Source organism: Psittacula echo (assembly GCF_963264785.1).
Source record: "Psittacula echo genome assembly, chromosome: 2".
Lineage (NCBI taxonomy): Eukaryota > Metazoa > Chordata > Aves > Psittaciformes > Psittacidae > Psittacula > Psittacula echo.
This window is the reverse complement of record NC_137737.1, coordinates 70,323,376-70,346,477: the sequence shown is the minus strand read 5'-3', so window position 1 is coordinate 70,346,477 and position 23,102 is coordinate 70,323,376. Positions and strand designations below refer to the sequence as shown.

The 23,102-nt window shown below is 41.4% G+C and overlaps 1 protein-coding gene across 2 annotated transcripts; it reads left to right on the top strand.

The window, feature by feature from the left end:
- Positions 1 to 1,423: 1,423 nt before the first annotated feature.
- RIOK1 (RIO kinase 1) lies at positions 1,424 to 17,777 on the top strand (the record flags this gene model as incomplete). Of its 2 annotated transcripts, XM_080611124.1 has the most annotated exons (17): positions 1,424 to 1,535; positions 2,687 to 2,882; positions 3,622 to 3,712; positions 4,439 to 4,508; positions 5,201 to 5,243; positions 6,455 to 6,547; positions 7,544 to 7,656; positions 7,782 to 7,862; positions 8,425 to 8,511; positions 9,047 to 9,184; positions 9,800 to 9,903; positions 11,685 to 11,791; positions 12,900 to 12,965; positions 14,645 to 14,764; positions 14,956 to 15,009; positions 16,012 to 16,152; positions 17,667 to 17,777. In XM_080611124.1, the coding sequence occupies exons 1-17, from the start codon at positions 1,465 to 1,467 to the stop codon at positions 17,775 to 17,777; spliced, it is 1,686 nt and encodes a 561-aa protein (XP_080467250.1). In that variant the 5' UTR covers positions 1,424 to 1,464. The 2 variants fall into 2 exon arrangements, with proteins under 2 accessions (XP_080467250.1, XP_080467251.1); XM_080611125.1 differs by lacking the exons at positions 16,012 to 16,152; positions 17,667 to 17,777 and adding an exon at positions 15,089 to 15,182.
- Positions 17,778 to 23,102: the final 5,325 nt, after the last annotated feature.

The following is a 23,102-nucleotide window of genomic DNA, read 5'->3' as shown; positions in this document are numbered from 1 at the left end:
GTGGTGCTCAAACATGAGTTTGTGTGTGGTGGGGGCACAGAAAGGTGTTAATTAAGAGTGCTTGTGAAAATAATTGAGATACCTTGCCTAGCTTTAGTAAAACGCTGAGCCCAGACTGCAATATTAAAGCTGTGCCTTAAAGCCTACTAGGCTGCAGTTGTTTTGTCCTAAGTACTCTACCCATATTAAACAACTTAAAATCTGAAAGACACTGTGAAAAATGAAGTAAGCTGCTTTTTGCACAGACTGCTCTATGTATTCACAGACTTAACAAAATAAGTATGGAAAATGATGGCCATTATTAAAACTTTCAGATTTGCCACAGGAATTCTGTGTGTGGTCACAGTTATGTACAAGCATTGTATCCTTGCATTTTAAAATTTTTCATTTGGAAATTACAGGTAAAATTGTTATTTGGGGCAAATGCCTTCAATTTCATAACATGTATAACAAAAAGGTGGAGCATTCTTCAAGTCAGTGGACTATAAAGTTTACCTCATGTTTCCAGTTTCTACTTTGAATTTCTTAAATGGTTCTCCTAGATGTGTGTGCTGCTTCAAAGATATCAGCAAAAGGCAAATAATGGTTTATGTACATAAGGGAGAGACTATTTCTGCATTAATACTTGCTTTTGCTTAAGAATCTATGTGACTGCCTCTTCAGTATTTACTCCACAGCTCACGTACTTTCACAGTATCACAGTATGCTAGAGATTGGAAGGGACCTCGAAAGATCATCTAGTTCAATCCCCCTGCCAGAGCAGGAACACCTAGATGAGGTTACACAGGAATATCTATATTGATAGATAAAATGTTATTGTAACTCATCTTAGTGCATGGCAGTTGAAATCCCTCTCATGGTGATGCATATAGACCCAAAAATACAGAAATTGCTGAGCTCCAAATTGCATAAACATTCAGTTATAGAATGGTTTGGGTTGGAAGGGACTTTAAAAATCATTTAGTTCCAACTCTCCTGCAGGCACTCGGCTCCACTAGACCAAGTTGTTCAAAGCCCCTTCCAACCTGGCCTTGAACACTGCCAGGGACAGGGTATTTACTACTTCTTTGGGCAATCTGTTCCAGTGCCTCACCACCCTCACAGTAAAGAACTTCTTATATCTAACCTGAACTTTCTTTGTTTAAGTTTGAACCCCTTGTCCCGTGTCCAATCACTGCAATCCCTGACGAGCAGTCAGTCTCCGGTATCCTTGTAGGCCCCCCTCAGATGTTGGAGGGCTGTAGATGATCGCTCATGTTTCTGGAGTAACCGCCTATGAACCTGTACCGCAAATACCCATTTCAAGCCTAGAGGCGTGCTCCAAGGCTTTTTAAGGCTTCTGACGCCAGGAGTTCGCAGCCCACCCCCGTGCCGGAACCTGAGGAGCGGGCGGGTTGGCTCCGCCTCATTTGCGAGCTCTCGCTCGCTCTCAATGCTTTCGGTCCCTCTGCCGGCGCCATCGCCATGGATTACCGGGCGCTAGCCATGAGCCAGGCCGTGCCCGGCCAGTTTGATGATGCAGAATGCTCCGACGGGTAGGAGGAGGTGGCGGAAGGCTGGGTGTTGGCCCCTTAAGGAGGGGGGACGAGGTCGTACGGGCCTGGCTGGCGTGTCCCGAGCGGTTCCGGCAGGCCCTGCTGGAGTCGCCGGTGTGAGGAGCTGTTCGGGTGCTTCTCTTCCCAGGCTTGGCCGGCTAAGAGCGCCGAGCGGGGAGGGGACCGGCCGGTCGGCAGGGCAGGAGGCCCGGCGGAGGGGGTGGGTATGTTGCCCGAGGACTGGGAGCATGCGTGAGGAGGGGCTGCGTGCGCGCTCTCAGCTTTTCTTCTGAGTTCCTTGTAATTTCTGCTTCACCTGTAAAATGGGCAGACCCACCTGCAGGCTCGGGGTGGTAGAGGCGTTCTCACCTTGGTAGTATTTGATTGTAACTGAGCATGAGAAACAGTATAAGAGAACAGTGAGTTGCTAAGGACAGCAGATCAGTTCGATTCTCTTTGGAATTAAAGCCCATTTTCTGCTCGACTGAAGGCCTAGAGCTTTTTGTATTTAGCAGGGAGTGAATAAGGAATGGTCTGTGTTATGGGTGCAAGCCGTTTTCTTTCCAGTTTACGATTCACTTAATTAAATGTCACATACCAGCAGAGAGTCTGCTTTTGGATATAGTTGATCTGGCAGAAGAAAAGTGATGTACTACGCTAAGGCACGAGTAAGTCAAAATGGTTCATTTCTCCCACAGATTCTTATTTAGGTCTAACTGGTTTTTTTTATGTAGGTTGTGCTGGTGTCCTAACTTACCAGCAGGTTGGCTGGCTGTCTCTGGTGGACTTTTGTGTGATTCTTTGTCAGGTGGTGATTTGCTGTGGCAGCAAGCAGAGTGGTTCATCTCAGATGAAGGAGCCAGATGGCCTGATCTAACGTGTTTGTCTGATTGGAATCAAAGGGATCTAAATATGTGTAACTACAGAACAATTTAGAAGGCAGCACTGCTGTAGCGAAGAAGATAATTTAAATGTAGTCCAGCCTTTAAAGGCAGTGACATACTCATATATGCTTGCTTGTAGACAGGTGAAGTGAAAAACATCTCATGGAGAGCTAACCTTGTGAAATCATCTCTTGAGATAAGTGTATTGAGATTCTGATGACTGTAACAGTTACATGTACTTACACAAACATCTGTATTTGTTTAAAGTGAATTTACACAAGAAACAGAAATAGCTGAAGGAGGTGAGGTCACCAACTGCCAGTCACGCATATGCGAAGAATTTAACACTGAGGAAGGAGATGGTGGTGATGATGATGAAGAGGAAGATGAAGACTGGGACTGGGATGATGAAGTGGGAAGACTCACAAAGCGCCACAGTACTGCTGGTGGATGCAATCCACAGGTACGTTGAAGGCTACTTTGTGAGCATCAAGGGTGCCTGAGAGCAAATGGGGCTAACCTGAAGGCATTATTCTTCATTAGTATTCTGCTGAGCATAAATTCAAACAGAAAATTTTAGCTTGAGAGAATGCCCTTCCTTTGATTCTTGTTCATCTGCCACGCCATGTGTATATATACGATGTAGGCAGAGCTGTGCTTGATTTCCGTTTCTCAAACTCTTATTGCTGGATTCTCTTTGTCACTGCAGTTTTCTTTATGCTCCTTACCTTCCTCAACTTTCCTTTCTTTGCCTGGGCTGATCTCTGCTGATTTTGCTTACTTTTTGATATTTATCCTCCGTGGTTTTCAGCATATTCCTCATCCTTTCTACTTAAATTTAAGACCATACCTGCTTGTCATAAGCTTTTTGTTTCTTTCTCTCATTTTTCTCCTTGTTTCTGTCTGCTATTTCTCTTACTGTTACACATAGAAAAAGTATTAAAGTGAAAGACTTGCAGCTCATTTCCAGATTAAAAAGAACTCTGAATTGGGGCAGTTTTTTGAATTTTACCTGGTGTGTCACGTGTATTTTCATTTCTTGAATTAAAGAAAATCTGATGTTAATTCATTTCCTCACCTTTTCTGTTTTTCTTTCTTTAGCTGTAGGTATAGGCATTTGAGCTGACTTTTCCAGTGGTGGTGTCTATATTTCAAAGGGCTGTTTAGGAAGGCAACTTACATTAACAAATCTTTTGTTTCAGGCAAATAGACAGACCCCTAGTTGCTATTCAGCAAAAATGTCTACCCCTACAGACAAGGCTTTAAGGAAATTTGAACATAAAATTAATTTAGGTGAGTATAATTGCATTGTTGTCTTTATGAAAACAGATACCTCTCTGTGATATTCTCAGACTAATTCTTCTTACTTTATGCCAGAACTCACTGGAGTGAGTTAACAGTTGCCAAACAGATGAAAAAACGGGGTAGACTTTCTGTGATGAGCGAAGAGGTTGCTGTCCTAGCCAGTGTAGTTTGGTGTTTACCATGTGATGGAAATGGCAGCTCAGGTCAGCCTGTTAGGCTGTAAGGTTAGATGTGATTGGGGGCTTTTGACAGGGTAGTAAGTAGAGGCTGTGTTCTAAAATGAAGGTTCAAAAGAATGGTGCTGGTATACGTACCAAAATACAGCAGCTTTTACACATTTAGCAATTAATGAAACACCGTTTAAAATACATCATGAGGAAAGAATCCTGGAGGATATTACTTAAAAAATTGCATTTGATTGTCATAGGAAAAAGGAAGAAAAATTTAGTGGTGAAGCATTATCCAAAAGTCATTAATTCTGGATGGCATTACATCTCCAGGTCTGTGGGACTGTCTCACTCATCTGTGTAGACAGAGTGGAAAGCTAGGTTAACTTTGGCATGTAGCTAAGCTTCTGTGCTTGTCACTGAGAGCTCCACCTGTCTTTTGACATTGTCTTGTGGTGTATTGACTGGCCACAGAATTACAGGAGCAATTCTGAAACTTCTTTGGATTTTTTTTTTTTTTTTTAATTTCTTCTTACGTGTTTTTCAGATAAGTTAAATTTTGATGACTCTGTTATAAACAGAGTCACAGAAAAGTCTAGACAGAAGGAAGCTGACATGTGAGTATTACTCGTGGTTCTATTTTCAATCAAATAATTTGAACCCAGAAGACTAGTTCTTATTTCCTAGTGTAAACCCAAGTTTTGAATATATTTGTTAAGAAAAACAAAATCTGTAAGGAGTCTGCATGCAGTTTGCCATTTGGTTTCCCAATCAGTTGCCTGAATCATTCCGAAGTTTTGATTCTTCTGTTGCTGATGCTGGTAGCACATCTGATTGTCTTGGTGTAGTAAGACAGAAGTGATGGGTGTCATTCCACTAGAAAAAGACTATTGCTGCTGTCCTGTTTTTAAACAGAGGTTTTTAAGCAGCTGGGCTAAAAAGGTACTGAAAGCCTTTTCTGTTTCTTCATCAGCTCCTTCTGATGTGATGAGGTGAGGGAAAGGTGGTATTTAAAATTTATTTTTAAGCCTGCAGCTTACAGCCATAAGTTGTTAAAACAGATACCATTTTCTCCTGAATAAGCATAATTCAGAGGAGGCAAGAAGATACTAGAAAAGTGAAGGGCACTGATGTTTATGAGTTCCTCCCACTACTCCCTCTCACCTGCAGGAGAAACCTTTGCTTTTGTATGAACTGAAAGCCTTACTTCTAGAGGCTGTCATCTTGTCTGTGATAGAGAATGTAATGTTTTACTCTGAAGTACTGAGTCCATATGTGGGTTTGTGTAATTTTTTTTCACTTTTGCTAGGTACCGAGTCAAAGACAAGTCAGACAGAGCAACAGTAGAACAGGTAAGTCCCTAATTCATCAAATTTATCTTTTGACTGGAACAAATAATGTGGAATTGTGGAATTGTGGAATCAATAGTAAAATGGTGATGAGGTTTAACCCCAGCTGGCAATGTAGTAGACATAGCTGCTTGTTCACTCCTTCTCCGCCCCCTTAATGGGATGGGGAGAAGAATAGTAAAAGGCAAAACCTGTGGGTTGAGATAAGAAGAGTTTAATAATTGAGATTAAATTAATTATAATAGAAATAATAATAACAATAACAGGAAAAAAGACAGGAAGAGGAATAAAATTTGGGAAGCACAAGTGATGCACAATACAACTGCTCATCACCTGCTACCTAGCTTGTCCCTGAACAGTGGTTGGTGGCTGCCAGACAGATTCCCCAGTTTAGATGCTGAGCAGGATGATCTCTGGTATGGAATATCCCTTTGGCTTGTTCAGGTCAGGTGTCCTGGCTGTGCTCCCTCCTGGCTTCTTGTGCCCCTCCTCACTGGCAGAGCATGTTAAAATGAGAAGTCCTTTATTTAGAGTAAGTGCTACTTATTGACAAGTAAAACATTGGTGTGTTATCACCATTATTCTCACACTAAATCCAAAACACAGCCCTGTACCAGCTACTAGGAAAAAAATTAGCTCTATCACAGCTGAAACAAGTTATCCTGAACAGACCTGTTTCTTCTTTGTTTCTTGTATGAAGGTTGTACTTGTTTCTGTAAACGTTTTTATCTTATTTTTGTGCTTAGTATTGAGTTTTGCAAGGCAGAATTCCATCTTAAGCTCCTACTAAATTCCAAACAGCAATAAATAGATTCTGGGTTTGGGTTTTTTCTTCTTTAGCAAGACTAAAATATTACTGGCTGAAGGCCAGATAGCTGCTCTATTTCAGTTACGGTAGCTGTATATCAAGAGAAAACTTTTTTTAACACATTGAATGCAACTGTGGGTGGGAAATTGTTCTGTTATGTCTCTTCTAGAGGTAGCTCAAGGATATATGCTTAGTTTAAGAAAGAAAAATGTTGAAAGAGAAAGTGAAGTATCATTCTAGAATCATGGGAAAATTCAGAGTGGTTGCTGTTTGGATTATCATATGATCCTTAAGAATAGTCTGATGCCATGGGTCCTTTAATATGGTGCTAAGTCTGGACTGTATTATTAGGTTTTCTCCTCTTCAAAGATGTTGATTGTGCTGACTATTCTGTATTAAATTTGAGGTGTTAGATCCAAGGACCCGGATGATTCTGTTCAAGATGCTAACTAGAGGTGTCATATCAGAAATCAATGGCTGCATCAGCACAGGGAAAGAAGTAAGTTTCATTACAAATGGTGTAATGGTCGTAGTAAGCTAAGTAAAAGCTTACGGTGCTCAGATGATGAAAGATGAAATACCTGGGTTTAGCACTATTTCTTTCTCTGTGTTGCTTGATTGGTTGGAAGATTAAGATAAAAGGTCAAGATAAAATGCAATTTATATTGTAGAAAACAAGTTTCCCCAAGTATGAAAGATCTCTCAGAATACCTTAATGTTACCTTATATTTGTGGATCTTGTTAATTGTATGCTGCAACTGAAACTTTTGGTCAGTTGTGTGTATATGTACACATGATGCTAAACAGTGCATGAAAAAAACATACAAAGCCAGGTAATTCTTTCTTCATGCGAGACTGTCTTGCATGCAGATCAGACCAGCTCCACATGTCAGCAGACATGGAAGTATCTAAATGGTGTAACAAAATTCTCTTTAAAATACTATTAAATTTTCATTGCTTTTACAAAATGAGCATGTTTGTGTGCTGTTATTATCACGTAATATTGCAGATAATTAAAACCAGAAAACAAGTTTCCAAGTAAATTAATAAATGAGTCTTAGAATACATAATCACCTGGGCTGATCTGCTTTTCTTCCAAGTCTTTGGATGCTGATTAAAGGCATACTTCTACCCTGTGTAGAGGAGTCGATATGAGGTATTTGGGCTATGCTTTAGAGCCAAAGTAGTGCAGAGACTCAAATTAACCCTTTGCACAAGAGCTTGTTTCAGTCTCCAGAAGAGGAGCGAGGTGGAGTTTTCTTGTGCATTGCTGTTTTTGTCCCATATGCATTTTCACACCCCTACCCAGTCTCGTGTACTTCCTGCAAACTGCCTCTGGTAGAAAGAGTGATTGCCCTTGTGCACTCAGCTGGATGCTGTGTATAGGCTGGGGTGAGATCAGATCTTTTCCAGGTGTCGGAAAGAGAAAAGGAGAGGTTATGCTGGTTGAAAGAGTTTTTATTTAATCTTATTTTTCCCATTTTTAATCTGATAGGCTAATGTGTATCATGCCAGTACTGCAAATGGGGAGAACAGAGCAATAAAGATTTACAAAACATCTATCCTGATGTTTAAAGATCGGGATAAGTATGTGAGCGGTGAATTCAGGTGAGTTAACTTCTGCCTGGTTTTACTGGGAAAAAGGCGTTGTTTGAAAGGTGATAAAGTCACTGGTGCTAATACCTCATTGTTTGGCTAAGAGTCCCTGTTGTCTTTTACTTCTTTATTTAAAGATTTCGTCATGGATATTGTAAAGGCAATCCAAGGAAAATGGTGAAGACGTGGGCTGAGAAAGAAATGAGGAATTTAATAAGGTGATTCTTCCAGTTTTTATTTCAGCATGAGAAGGTAACTGAAACTTTTAAGTTTATAGGAGGTACTCTCCTGTTGCTAGATTGTGGGTACCTGTACCTTCTAGGGTCTCTAGAGTATTCATAAAGTGTCTTAAGCTTCCCTGTGGGAGAGAAGAGGAATTTTCTCTCTCCCTGTGAGAGAGAGGAATAAAGATACTCTTTTGTCTTGCTCTAAGCTTTTCAGTGTCTGAACTCCCAGTCTGACATGACTGAAAAATGAGGAAAAGCTAGAAATAACTGCTGCTGAGTAACGACATGCTGCATGATATAGGTTAATCTAGGATTAACCTGAACTGTGTAAAGATTCTTTGTCTGACACAAGTATGCTTAGAGAAGGGTCAGAGCCAGAATGGTTGTGGCTTTTTTTTCATTTCCTAGTTGTTTTTAACAAGTAAGAGTTGCCTGAGTAGAGGATCTCTTACTGTGCATGATGTTTAAAGCAACAGAGTTCCTATAGGCACAAGTGCAATGCAAACAGTAGAGTTTGGTTTAATTTTTCTGTGGCTTTGTTCCTGTATTACAGGTTGAATACAGCCCAGATACCTTGCCCAGAGCCAATTATGCTAAGAAGTCATGTGCTTCTCATGGGCTTTATTGGTAAAGGTGATAGGTAAGTAACCATAGAAAATCAAATATTTATTAGTAGCTTTCCACAAAGGTTTATTAAAACCAAACCAACCAATTCTCTGGCTTTATCTACTATTACTTTAGGCCTATAAAATTAACATGTTACACTTACATGTGCATGTAACTTTTAGAATACCCAGACATTTGCCAGCTACTACTGCAGACAATCAACATGATTCTGAAGTCTTTGCTGTGTGCATAATGAGTTCATAAATTAGCTTACTTGGAGATAAAGGCTGGAAAGGTTTGCTAATCATAGATGAAGATAGCTCATCATTTTGTAGTACAAACATCTATGTGACATGGTCCAAATTAACTCACAAAACAGAGCTCCAGTATCTTTGGCAAGCATACACCATGCTTTGCTGCCCTTCATGCTGGCTCCATGTACTTAGCTGCTCATACTGACTTGCTTGACGCACTGAGCAGGAGGATCAGGTACAGGAATTAAAGCATTTGCAGCTGGTATGAAGAAGGAAAAAGTATTCACTTTCTGTTATTTGTATTACAATTTGAAGGCCTGCTCCTCTGCTGAAGAATGCTCAGTTATCTGACTCCAAAGTTCGGGAGCTGTACCTGCAAATCATCCAATACATGAGAAGAATGTACCAAGATGCCAGACTTGTTCACGCAGATCTCAGTGAATTTAATATGCTGTATGTTTCTAAACTTTGCTCAAAGTTGTGACATCTAAAATGTACGCGTTGGCAACATCTGAGTACTAATCTGCCTCTAGGGGAGGGTGGGGCCCCTTTTGTGACTTGGTTTTGTAACTTAATTAATTACGTAGCTTTTAACCCAGATCTGAGCTTTCTCTGATTAAAAAAAAGCCAACAAACTCCACAAGAAAACACCCCAAAACCCCAGCCAACCACCAAAAAAACCCCAACCCAATTCCAAACAAAGAGGAAAAAAGAAAGCTAAACACCAACAAACCACAACCCCCTTGCCAACAAAAACTCTCAACTAGAGAACAAATTAATAAGGTACCTTTATTTTTCCTTTTTCTCCCCCTACTCGTAATGCTGCTTTTTGTGTTCATGGGAAGATGATTTCTTTAAAGTTTAATAATAAAGCTCATGTAGAGGGTGGGAAAGGTTTGACACAAAAAAGCCACTTTGGTTCTAATATGTGAGGTGTATGATAGAGAAATACGTTGAGATTGCTGGTTCTTAAGTTTGAAGCATGGTTTGTTCCATGCCCCTTCATAATCTCTCATGTAACAGTGACTGCTCTGCACGTGTTGGATTTTTGGGGGCTTTTGTTTGCAGGTACCACAGTGGGGATGTGTACATCATTGATGTGTCTCAGGCTGTGGAACATGACCACCCACACGCACTGGAGTTCCTGCGTAAGGATTGTGCCAACGTTAATGGTGAGTGGGCTGCGCTTCAACTCTGGTTCTGATAGCTGGTTTATTTAGGAAGGTGAACTGTATTCACCTATGTTCTTTCAGGTATAACTGACTGTAAAGGCTGTCAAACTTCCATTAAAATACTCCCTCTTCTAGGCTCTCATGACTTCCTCAGGGAGAAGTGTACTGTGCCAAGTTCAGAAGAGTGCAGCCTATACTGCCAGAAATCATCTGCCCAAAGTGAGGTCTGTCCCTGGCAGTGTTCAAGGCCAGGTTGGACAGAGCCTTGAGTGACATAGTCTAGTGTGAGGCATCCCTGCCCATGGCAGGGGGTTAGAACTAAATGATCTTAAGGTCATTTATAACCCTAACTATTTTATGATCTCAGAAATATGATAGATCTGAGGTCAGTCCCAGTCTGCAGCAGTGCCCACTCCAGTTTTAACTTCCCTTCTTAAAGGACTCTACCCACTTACTCATGTGTTTCTTTCTGTGGATGGAATCCACATCTGGAATTCCTCAGCTGGCAAGAAATTACCATGTGTTACAAAGTTCCCTGCACTTACTTGTCCAGGTCAGATGAGGGGATCAAGGCATGGAGTAACTTATTAGAGATGTTACCACTTGTCATAGTATTTTGATAAACAAGGTACCTTCATGGTATTTTTCTTTGGAAAATTTGGTCTTCACGTGTGACTATGCATGTTGTGTAACAGACACACAGCTGGTAGGGTGTGTTTCTCCCTGAAAGCAAGAAATGTGTCCCTGTGGGCTGCTTTTGGCCCCCCTTTCTTTTTGCATTGACTTTTTTTCTCATTTTTCAGAGATTTTTGAAAGTCTGTGGGAATAGAACTGTGTGCATTTTGATGCTGTGTGTTGATAGCAAGTGTGCTTGCTTTTCCTTACTCCTTTTCTGTTCATGGATTTCTAATAACTCCCTTCTGGCTCAGATACTTGCACCCTTGCTCTTCATGTCTTTTAGCTTGTTCTTGCTAAGTATCCTAATGCCTCAGTGAGCTGCAATGGTTTTGCTGTTTTGTTTGCTTTCTGTCACTCCAACTCTCTCTGTAGTTCTAGGGAGACTGAGAAACAACTTGTTCTGCCGTAGCTGTGATCATTGCAAAGACTTGTGGTTCCATGAGCACAGAGAGCTGCCTCCAAACTAAATCTTTTCTGTTCTTTCTGTGATTATTTTCTCATGGTGAGAAATCTAAGAACTTTAGTGGGATACGCTTATTAAGCAGTACGCAGTGTCTTTCATTACTGTTTTTTAGTACAAAAGAACAGCCTCCGAATTTGGTTATACTTGAACCAAGTCTGAATGTGTTATTGAGGAAAAATCTAGTATGTTAATATCTCCTCTTTTAGGGAAGTAATTAGTCTGTACTATGTTTCAGTGGTTACTTCTATTTTACTTTTGCAAAAGTTTGAGGTCTCCATTCGTTATTCTTTGAAATACGTTTTTCATCTTAGTCACTGCAAATACTATGCCTGTCTTGAATTTTTTACTACTTAGCCCCTACTCCATTAAGTCTGGCTCCTTGCTGAAATCAATTTGGCTTTTGTATTTACCCAGTTATTCTCCTTTCTTTGTTTGTTGCATCTGGAAGATGAACAGTTTTTTTTTTCAAATGGCTAAGAATCATTGGATAACTAAACCTAGTATGGTGCTGTACATGCTGCTGAGACTTCACCTAGTTGTCAGGGCCGCTGGCTTGCTGTAACTGTCACTTTAACATCACAGCTGCATATGTTACATATAATTACTTACGGTCTTTGTCTCTGCCCTTGTTTTCTGGTAGACTTTTTCCAGAAACACCATGTTGCAGTGATGACTGTGAGGGAGCTGTTTGAGTTTATCACTGATCCTTCTATCACAAGTGAGAACATTGATGACTATCTGTCTAAGGTAAGACCTCATGGCCTTGTTGCTTATGTAGAAAGACATGAACAATAAAATCAGACCTAGTTCAAGCTCCTTCATGTCCTGTACTCTCCATCCTGCTATTTAAGGAAGCTGGTACATGACATCATATTATGCTGATCATATGCAAAAATGCATACAGGTCTTTTCTGTTTATACCATTATAGAATGTCATCACTTTCATTCTATGTTTTCTCTAAATGTCTAATCATGAAAACTCAAATGGCTGTTTCAGGTGCTTTAAATTAGTTCTTTTGGCAACGAGAAGCTCTTCAGAAATATGACCATGCTTATATAGAGAATGGGGTTAAGAATACAGATTTGAGCAGGGTGGGCTGAGGGAGGAAGCAAATGACTCAGGGCAGTGTTACTCCAAGGTACGTGGTCTTGCTAGCCAAATTTAGCGGCTGGCAAAACACACTGATTTCAGGAGGTGGAAACTTGCTAAGCAGCACCCATGCATTTAATCTATAGCTGTCAATATTCTGCTCCCAGATGGATATTTCTTTAAAAAGGGGTGACTGTGTGTTTGGGGGAGCTTTCTAAATTAACACAAGATAAATGTGGAACACACATGTCAGAGTGGAGATTTCGTGTGGTCTTGACCAGAAAAAAAGACACGTGAGTGTGGTCAAAATACCAGTGCAGTGTGGAGTTTTCCAGATGCTCTGTACTTTGTATCATGTTGGGGGTTGAACAAAACAGAGCTGTGCTGTGTCGTTCCACTTACTTGTGGTCCTCTTGCTTGCTCCATATGTGTGCGAAGAGCCAAGTTCCAGGACTGAACGCTGCTCACTGTATTCTCCTTGGACTTGTACGTCCTGTAGTCATGCCGGGACTGCCATAAATTGGTTCGGGAGGAGCAGCAAGCATGTTTTCCCTCTTAATGGAGCGGATCTGCAGCTTCGAATGTGCTTCGTAGAAACGTTGTTTACCACTAGGTGTCGCTCAAGGCATTGCCATAGGGAAGGCTGGAGTATTTGTGAGTGACAGGATGGGTGGAATACAGGGAAAAACACAGATGGGAATGGTTAACTGGCTTAAGTAATGCGATTCTAGAGTGATAACTTCGTATTGTTTTATGTTTCTTTAGGCAATGGAAATAGCATCGAAAAGAACAGAGGAGGAAAGATCCAGTCAGGATAAAGTGGATGAAGAAGTAAGTGGGAATTTTTGCTACGAACTTAATATTTACCTTGCCTTTTCTAAACAATGAAAAATGTTCTCTTCTATTTGGCAAAGTGTACAGTTGGTAAGCAAATCACTGTTTGTGATAGAGATGTCTTGAGCTAGTTGAGATGTGAAGCATTAAGGGATGCCATGTGTAAAACCTGACAATGATAAGGTTTTAGAAGGCAAATAGTCCATTTCCTAAACGAGTGTTTGCATGAAGCTAGGTCCCTTGATATATCTCCAAATTCATGTTCAGTTAACAAAAAAGCTGGAGTGGAGAGATATGATTTGCAGGTGGGTTTAGACCAGTGATTCAGAAGCAGGATATTTGGATGCATGTGTTGACCGAATTGCCTACCTAGCTCCAGTCCCAGTCTGATTGAGTTCTTCCATGTACTGATTCTCTCTTTTGCTTTTACAGTAAATGAAGCCTTTTCAAGTCCATTACAGAAAACTGCTAACATTCTGAAAAGGCTTGATGTAAAGCAGAACAACTTCTATCTTTGTCTTACATATCTGTTTCAGAAAAGTTATTCCTTTCTCCCAAACGAAACAAACAAAAAAACCCCCAACCAACTCTATGTTGAGCAGAATTTGTATCACTGAGAACTTATTTGTACTGGTTCACATGGAGAATATCTTTGGAGTCAATGCTACTTGTTTTATCAGAGACTTTTTTTCTCTTGGAGCTCTGCAGGTTTTACTAACTGCTGCTGGCTCAAGCTCGGCCAAGGAAAGATTTTTTTGGTTTGTTTCCTAAGATATCCTCAGCATACAACTTCTGAACTCTAGGGTCAGATGCTAGTGTTTTGCTGCAAGCCCGTTTTTTGCAAACCAGTTATTCCATTGCTTATATAAAGGTATTGACCTGTAAGACAGCTGGTTTAGTAGCGTTTAAGTTCAGTTTGTTTCTCTTAGACTTCTCATATGACCATGTTGTCAACTTGTGTTACTCCCTTCATCGCAAGAGCGGAGCTGATTAAGGGCAAGCTCTGTGGAGATGGAAGCCTCTGCTTTTTTTTGCAGCACTTAGTCTAGTAGTTATGACTGTAAAGCATACTGAGTTTCTACTGGAACTGAACTGATGCCAGGAAGAAGAGAAGCAAAATACTCCCCTCTGATCTGGTAGTGACTTAAGTTTGCTGAAAGACTGTTTCAGAAAGAGTACATGACAAATTTTAAGCTTGGTAGTGTTGATACTGCAGTTAGGTTTTACCATACTATACTGCTGCAGGAACCTTTTTTGCGTTGGATTGTAGGTTGTAGCAGGTATTGTTATATACAGAGATTAAGTTCTAACAGTGCATTTTAATGGAGTTTCCTCCTGGAGGCATTGTAAACATCACAGTAAAAACATTAGAGGAAATCCTTAGAATACAAAATATTATGGCTCAAGTTAAGAGGAATTTGGAAGGATTAGAGAAGTTTGTAAGTGCCTGGTGGTACTCATGCTGAGAGAGCAGCCTTATTAGTCATCATCGATCAATAATATGTAGCTGGCATGATAAGTCCCCTCCTGCAAAAAACCAGATACTCTGCGTTTTTAGTTTCTCGGATCCATGAAATGCTTCATGATTATTCTCTTGAGGATGCATAATTTGGAGGAAAGAACATCATGAAACTATATGTAAATTAGAAAGCCTGTGTTTCCTTTCCCTCTACTAGGTGTTTAAGAAGGCTTACATACCTCGAACTTTGACTGATGTTAAAAACTATGAGAGAGATGTGGATATAATGATGAAATTGAAAGAAGAGGACATGGCACTGAATGTTCAGCAAGATAATGTAAGTAGCCATTTTGAGGCACTGTAAAAAAGAGGGAGGGAATATGAATAATTCACTGAAAACTGATAGCAACAAAACCAGAAGCCTTGTTACCAAGGTGTGGAGTACTGAATCTAGTGCCATACTTTAAAACCCTCTGGTTAGACTCACATTTTGATGATGTAATTTTCTTTCTCTCTCCCTGGTTATAGATTCTCTACCAGACTGTGACGGGACTGAAGAAGGATTTGTCTGGTGTTCAGGAGGTAAGAGGGTCTTTTTGAAATCCTTAATTTTAGCCATTCTCAGAAAAGCAGGGACTACAGTGAATGCATTGTCTTCCAGCTGGCATCAAGAAAAGAAGCCTCTTGTCTGCAAAGTGACCAGACAGTGTGTCTGTGCACCTCATGAATTGCTTCCATGCACTGTGGCTGATGATGGGTTGCTTGAGAATGAAATGATAATCCTTACTATGGCCATGATCTCTAAGGTGGAGAAGAGGGCAGATGTTTTCCAGTTATGGAAAACTTAATTGATTTAAATTGTAGCATGACTACAAGTATTCTTATGTTCAGGGTAGCTTTGTTGTAATTACTGTGTGTCCTGGGTTCAAAGAACAACCCTGCAATATAAGGTGTAAGGTATTACGCCTTACTATGTTTGAAGTACTTGACAGTGACACTTCTGTAAAGTATGTCGGATAAGAGGTTGCATACAAATCAGTCTGTAGCAATTAAATTAAAGGCAGAAGCCCTATGTGGATTCTCCTCTGTAAATGTTACATAGCAGTGGTGTAGACTGGATATATAAACATGGATGGGATGAGGCTGTGGCACAGTGAATCAAGTGAATTTTCCAGTGTAGATATTTGTGCTCACAATAAAGTGTACATACAGTGCCCCCAAGGTGTAGATTTGGGTATGATCCAAGCATAATTTAAAATTGGCTTCCACATATGTTAGCAAATCACTGATTAACTTATTGAAATTAGTTTGGAAGTGCCAATACAGCTTCAGTGTGAGCCCTGACCTAAAAATCTATGTTGCACATTCTAGATTCTTTGTTCTTAGTTTGGATTAACCTACTTTTCATTCTTTTTCTTGAGACTTGGGTGATGGCTATAGTAAAGGAGAACAGACAAGCTTGCTCAAGTATTTCTTTGCAGCAGATTCTGGTTTGGTTTTTTTATGTATATAGTATATATGTGTCTGTATATTGTCATTAGTCTTTTTTGGTTTGATACAATTCTCTTTTGTTATACGTTACAGATTCCTGCCCTTCTTGAAAAGAAGGCAGATGTGTCAGAAGCAGACTCTGATGATGATGGCAGTTCAGAGGACACTGATTCAGGCTGTAAAGAATCTGTACATCCCAAAGATAAACCTGCTGAAGCTGGCATGGATAAAAAGGTCAGCTGGCCAGGAATTGTTGACTTTTTTCCCATTTCTGCTGATGCGATAGGAAAAAAATACGAATGTATTTCTGAGTGGTTCTTGCTACTTACTTGTCTGAAACAAATTATGCATGTTTCCTGTTGTGCAGAATGAGAGCAGAGAAAGTGAATGTCATTGTGCATGCTATATTAATGTGTTTTTTTTAATGTAGAGGAACGTATAAGATAGCTCTCTGTAGCCTAGACAAAGCTAGAAGGGAGATCTCTGCAGGGAATTCTAAGACTACACAAAACAGAATTTAGTGAAGCCTGGGCAGTTTTTCAGTGCCTCTGGCTACTCTTCCAGGCTTTGTTGTTCAGGTTTGTGGTCCCTGATTAACCTCCTTATGCCCAGGGAGCTGAGCCCAGTTGATCTATAGAACTGGAGACTTAATGACAATGTTTGTATCACAGTGGCTTTTGCCGTACCATTAGTACAGACTGGCTAGGTTTGCTGTGGGCAAGAGATGTAACACAGTCATGCAAAGGGCTTATGGTTTGGGTTTGGTGGGTTTTTTTAAGGTTTCATTTTCCAAAATGCAGAACAAGCATGCTCTGTTTTCATGAGGCTTTTCTGCAGAGTATCAGCCATGGGTGAGAGCTTTTTGGCAGCTTTTTAGGTGCTCTGGGAAAGAAGAATGAAACTTGCTGGGCTTAACGGGTTTGAGATTAGGGTGTTTGCTTGTTAGGCTTTTCTTCCTAGGAAAGGTAGGCTAATTCATTCCATATCTGTGAAATAAAATGTAGTGCTCTACTAGAGACTTTCTGTCAATCTAGAGCTCCTGCCTCTCAGATACGAAGCAGGCAAGTCTTGATCATTTCTGATCTATAGGTAGGTTTTCATTTGGACTTCTTTTTGAGTGAGTAAGATGAGAGTTTTGGTAACCTGTGTGTTCAGCTGTAGGTTGAATAACTGATAAGCAGGAATTACTTTGGTCCCCATGTCTTATTAGGCTGACTTGGTGTTTCCTAGTTGAGTGTAGTCTATTTACTGTCTGGCACAAATTATAGTGTATTGCAGTAGCATAGCACCTTTTCTTGACAATCTTGTTGATGATCAGCTTGTTCTGAGTTACCAGTAGTTACTGGGTCAGTGTTTTTGCATAACATATAGAAACACATGCTATAATAGCCCTGTGGGTAGCAGAAAACCTAGATCAGGCATCCTGTTGTAATCGTCAGTGTAAATAGCATGAGTTAAGAGTGTCTTTTGTTCCCTTTCTTCAAAGGTTGCTTGAAGCTCAGGTTCTAACTGGTTTGAATTTTGCTTTGTCATTACCAGTGTGCAGCTTGTAGCTCCACCTCCAAACTGTACTTCCTTTTTTCTTTCCCCTCACTATTCCTTATTGACTTTATTTTAGTTTTTATTTCTTCCTCTTGATAACCTCACTTTTATGTGATGTGTTAACTAACTTGTTAATATAACGATTGATTGACCTGCTCAAAAATCTCTCTTCTGGCTTTAAATGATTGCTGTTTGGCTCTTTATAGGAAAGGAAAAAGATGGTTAAAGAAGCCCAAAGAGAGAAGAGAAAAAACAAAATCCCAAAGCATGTGAAGAAGCGGAAAGAAAAGACTGCAAAAATGAAGAAAGGCAAATAAAGTCAGCTTTGGCTTGGGGAAAGGAATGGTTTGTTGTGGGTTATTTAGTCACCATCTTTTTTTAAATTAAAAATCCTTTATTTATATATATACAGTATTAATTCTGAGAGTGGTTTTGTTAATAACATGGTGTAATTGTTTGAACAGAGTAATATGCCATTGGTTTTTTCAAAGGAAAGAATGAGTTTAACACTTGTGCACGTTAAAATCCTTTACCTATGCAGGTTTAACCTGTTGTTAAACTCGCATTGATTTGTTCCTGGGATCTCTATTCCCCTGCCTCGTACTGCATACAATCTAGTTCGGTTTGTTCCAAAGCAGAGTGCTATTCAAAGAACAGAACAGAGTTCTGTTCGAAGATTCAGTTCAAACATTTCTGGAGGAGGTGGAATGGCCATTCAAAAGCCCATGCCTTCTTTGCTGTATGGAAGCAAATTTGTTAGCTGTCTTTTGCAGTCACCTGTGGATAACCCTTGTGCCATTGAGCTTTTGCTGCCTCCCTGTGCTTGCATCACCTTTGACATTTTCTTACTGAAAGCTGAGTTTCACGATTTGGGAGGCAGCTGTCCTCATTGCCCGATGCCCTTCTGAAGCTGTCATCAGGTGGACTCAAAGAGACCAAAGCCTGATGATCTTTTCTTTTTTCCTTAGATCACAACAGAGGGTACTCCTTCTCTTAAAAATGATCCAATTATTTTGTGAGCTGGTCAAATAGATGGGTGTTTGCCGTCAAGATTAGTCATGTATGTTTGAATTCAAGGCTGTCTAAAGGCTTGTGACAGGATCTCTCTATGATATGGCTCAGCGTTACCAGTCCATGTTGTGCTGTGGTGCCCCAGCTCTTCAGTAGGGAGAATTTGGCAGACCCACTTGGGCTGAGGCACAGGCGCTGTGCTGAAGACAGGTCACCTTCTCTCTTGGCAGCCTCTTTGGCTACTGAGGTTGACAAGTCTTGGGAGACATGTCCTCCCCATGCTGTAGCACATCAGCTGCCTTCTCCCACTGCCTGTAGTTTCAGAACTCCCTGTGCCAGCACAGAGGAAGGTTCTGATTCTAGTAAATATCTTGATATTTGCATTATCCCACATTAGGGGTGGAGTTGATTACCTTAGGGGTTTATGTTTACAGGACATGCATTCTCTGTTGACAGAAGACAGCTTTTATCCATCAATGGATATCCAGCAATGATGGGTTGGTCAGGGACATGGTGAAGCTTCCTTCTCTCTGCTCCTCAACTCCCACACCCGAAAGAGAGATGATGTTGTCCAATGGCACATGTGGTTTATTCCCTAGTGTGACCTTCACATCCTCTTTGGCTAGAAACCTGATGAGGGGGAAACTGGTCATCAATCTCTCTCTGCTCCCTTTCTCCCTATCCATACAAGTATTTGTATATATAAGTATATATATACAAGCGCTCTTGTGTATAGTATTCATTAAGTGTAGGCAGTATTGCTGGGGCATGTTGGGAAGCAAGACTGGTACTTCCCATGGTATTGCTGGGGATGTTGGGAGACTGGGGTGAAATCCCTGTTTTGGAAAATGGCATTACATCAGGTTGTAAGAAAGGGGGCAGCCTCTGACTTGTTAGTGAAGGGAGGAGGAGCTGCAAGATCTGCATTCAGAGGTGAGGGAGTGCTGTTGATGGCCATTCATCTTAATGCCAGGGGCTGAGATGCTGCTAGATGTATGGCATTATTTTCTGCTTTTCCTTGCTAACATGGGAGTTTGTGTAGTGACATAGTCAGGCAGAGGCGGCCTTGGTAATGGCTGCCCTGAACCTGACTGGTTGTGTTCATAGGTGCGGTGTTGAAGGTGACTGAAACAATAATAGCTTTGTGTGCTATTATGTCCTTGAAATCCGATTGTTTTGAGGATTCTTCCTGCTGACTGACAGTTACGGTGTATGCATCTGTGATGGCCGTTGTGGTTCATATAGGTGTGTGCACCAGGAAGCGTATGTAAGGGTTAGGGGGAGGTTATGTCCAAGTTGTTGCCTTCCTCCAGCAACAGGTTGTCCATTGAGCAGACCTTAGTGTTTTTGGTGAAGTGGGCTAAGTACAAGTGAATCTCTAAGAAGCTTCATGTAGCCCAGCAATGGATGATTCTACCAGGAAACTGGTCTATGGCTGATCAGTGTGAGTCAGGGGCTGTCAGACACAAGACACAGTAGCCCTTTCATTTGGGCTGGCTGCTCTGAAGACGAGGATAGATGCTAGTTCTTGGCAAAGAGGCTGAAAGCCACAAGAGCCCAAGTGTGTGTCCCACTGTAGAGTGTTTACCTACTTTACCTGAGGAGACGCTTAAGAGAAAGGAGGCTGCTATCATCCGTGCTTGAGGAAACATCGCAGCCCACGTAACCTTGTCTACCCTTAGGCTGTGCACCACAGCCTGATCAAGTTTGCCTGGCTCTAGCCATTCTGTAGCATGAAGGTGGTCCCAAACCAGTCATCTAAGATTGCAGCCTTGCTTGCAGTGATGTGCAGCAGGACTGTCTGTGCCGGCTGTGCAAGTAGGACCTATCTGCCTCAGGTGTTTCTCTAGGGCATGTTTACATAGTCAGGGTGTTTGCAGAGTAGCTGAGGTGGATGCCAGAAAAGCCCATGTCCTAGTGCAGATGGCCTGGGAATAACTGTTGCAGCTGGGTATATGCTTGTTGATGTGGGTGGTAAGGGCAGTTCATGTGTCCTGGCCATTGCAGGCTTGAGATGTATAGAAGTGAGGCAGTTCTCAAGAATGGGGTGGGTTGGGAGCTCTTTGGGCCAAGACCCTGAGATGAACCATCTGTCTGGTGGTGGCTGGAGCGACAGAATGGTCATTAAGAAATGTTAGACACAACTGCCAAAAGGCACTGGTCTGATAGAGGAGGATGTGGATGGGATGGCATGGCTTTGTATCTTGTGCTAAAGAAAAAGCTTCCAACTTCAAAGCAGAGGAGATACTTAGTTATGCTCTGTTGATATCAATGTATGATGGGGTAGGGTTTTTTCCCCTCCTCACAGGTATTAGGATCTGACAAGGCCCACACACTTTGTTTGCCATACCAGCATGTTTACAGTGTGCCCTGCTGCTGGCAGCTGTGTGGACAGAGTAGTTTTGCCAGGGCAGGAATGCCAGTACCTTGTGTAAGAACATCAAATTCTCAGGCACAGGTCAGATTCTTGGAAAAATGCACTTCTGGGAATTTGCAGCCAAAAGATTTAGTGACATTTGAAAGCTTAAGTATGCGGAGTGGGAGTATTTACAACTCTGCTATCAAAGATAAAAACATACAAAAGCAATTAATCCTATCTTCCAGGGTGTCCCCAAGTAGCCTCATCTTCCCAGCCATTCACTAGGACTCAGTGGGAGAGGGATGGGGTGGAGGACTGGGAGGGAGATCCTCCTAGCTAAGATACGCTCAGCTGCAAACAAGTTCATCAGTGAGGTGGTGGAGTTTTCGCCTCTCATCTCGCTGAAGTCCCGCAGTACCATATGGCTGGTTTGCAACTCTGAGCAGTTGGCATCAGGCTTCGTCTTGGTTCTGAGGCCTGTGACAGGTATGAATTTGTTGTTTCTCCCACACAATATATTATCTGCAGCAAGAGAAACATTGAAAGGTGGAGTTCTGCAGATTTGGTTTCCCCATGATGAAGCCAGTAAAACCAGCTTTGTGCATAACAATATGTCTCCTTAGAGGGTTTTAATTTCTGTGCTGAAATATTTTGGTTAAACAATGCAAAACTGCTGTGGCAGGCTGCATGCTTGCTTTTGGTATGTGTGCTCAGGCAAGAGTCACACCTGCAGTCCTTCCAAGATACAAAAGCAGCAAGGCCAACATTTTCTGAGGACCAATATGTCCTGCAGTTTGTGGTCCAAAGCTAGTGGAGAAGCTAATGATGAAGGGGTGCAAAAGCAAGAGGTGGATTCCAGAATGCTGGATATCTTACCTGATTCTCCAGCTGAACTTTACCTGCTATTTTCACCTTCAGAATTGTATAGCCAGTTGGAGTATGATACTGTAAATGTGATGCACATATACAGGACATGGCAGGTGCTTTGCCTGTGTGTACCCTTCACCCTGGGCTTCTCCCCGGGGGTGTGCTTGCAGAATGATGGGGGACCACTGGGGTGAGAAAGCCTGTAGGGGTCTCTTGGCAGATTACAGGGACCTGCCTGTCATCACCCCTTCCCACCAAAGAAATGAAAGGATTTGGGCACTTGGTGAGTGAAGAAGGACCTAAAGAAATTTCTGTCACTCTCAATGAACTTTTAATGTGTTCTGTAGCGAACAGCTTCACAGATTTTTTAAATGCAAAAAGCAAATTGAGAATTTACTTTGAGCTTTCTAAGGCATTGCTGCTAAAATAAATACATAACTTTTTAACTCTGCTGGTTTTGCAGGTGTAATTTTGGTCCTTCTAAAACACTACTAGACAAATTTTCAAAGCAAAACCTGACCCTCTGCCTTAGCATCTCTTTATTTTCCTGGTCTTGACATAATCTTATGTTCCTTGTGCTAGTTTTCATACCCTCTAGGGGGAGAAGTAAGTTCTTGCTCAGACTATGTTGGACTTCCTTCATACATATAAAGCGCTACTGATATTTCAGTTCTCTACATAACTTTCTATAAATGCTGCTGGGTTTTCACATGGCATCTAGACTGGATATGTAGGTGTTGGAGACAGTTTTATACTTTCTGAGGTGCTGGGGTTTAATTTATTCTGGGCTGGGCCAGGCAGGGGCTGCAGTAATAGTATTAGTGCTGGGTTTAGGATGAGGTTCTAGATGGCACATGACAAACACCAAGGGATGTCGTGTGTCCTCCCCCCCCCGTAGGTATGAAGGCTCATTGTGAGAATCTACAAAATGGTAAAGATGCTGTTCTACAATTGTCCAAATTCACAGGCATAAACACCAGTCTTTTGTGTAATGCAGTAGTTAGCAATTGTTTTGCCACAATAACTAGCCCTAAACACAGTTTGAGTTGAAGCTGCTCTTCCCCACCACCCCACAGCTGTTTTATTTTCAAAGGATTGACGTAAGAATAAACTTGGCCCTTTTTCCTGATGTGCAGCAGCCTGCCTCTGACATCTGCAGCCTGCACAAAACTGTAAGCTCTCCTAAGCAACATCATGAATGCTAGACCTAGCCTACAGCACTAGATACAAGACACTCTCTCTCTAATCTAGTCCAGACACCCATGTCTGCCATGGAGTTCGCAAAGGCCATGAGGCTCGGACTGTTGGGCAGGACTTGCAGCGGGCAGGTATTGTGTGGGGATTTTGAGTGTGTGCTGTTTCTTTCTGGTTTATTTTTCAAGACAACAAGTTGTATTGCGGAGCA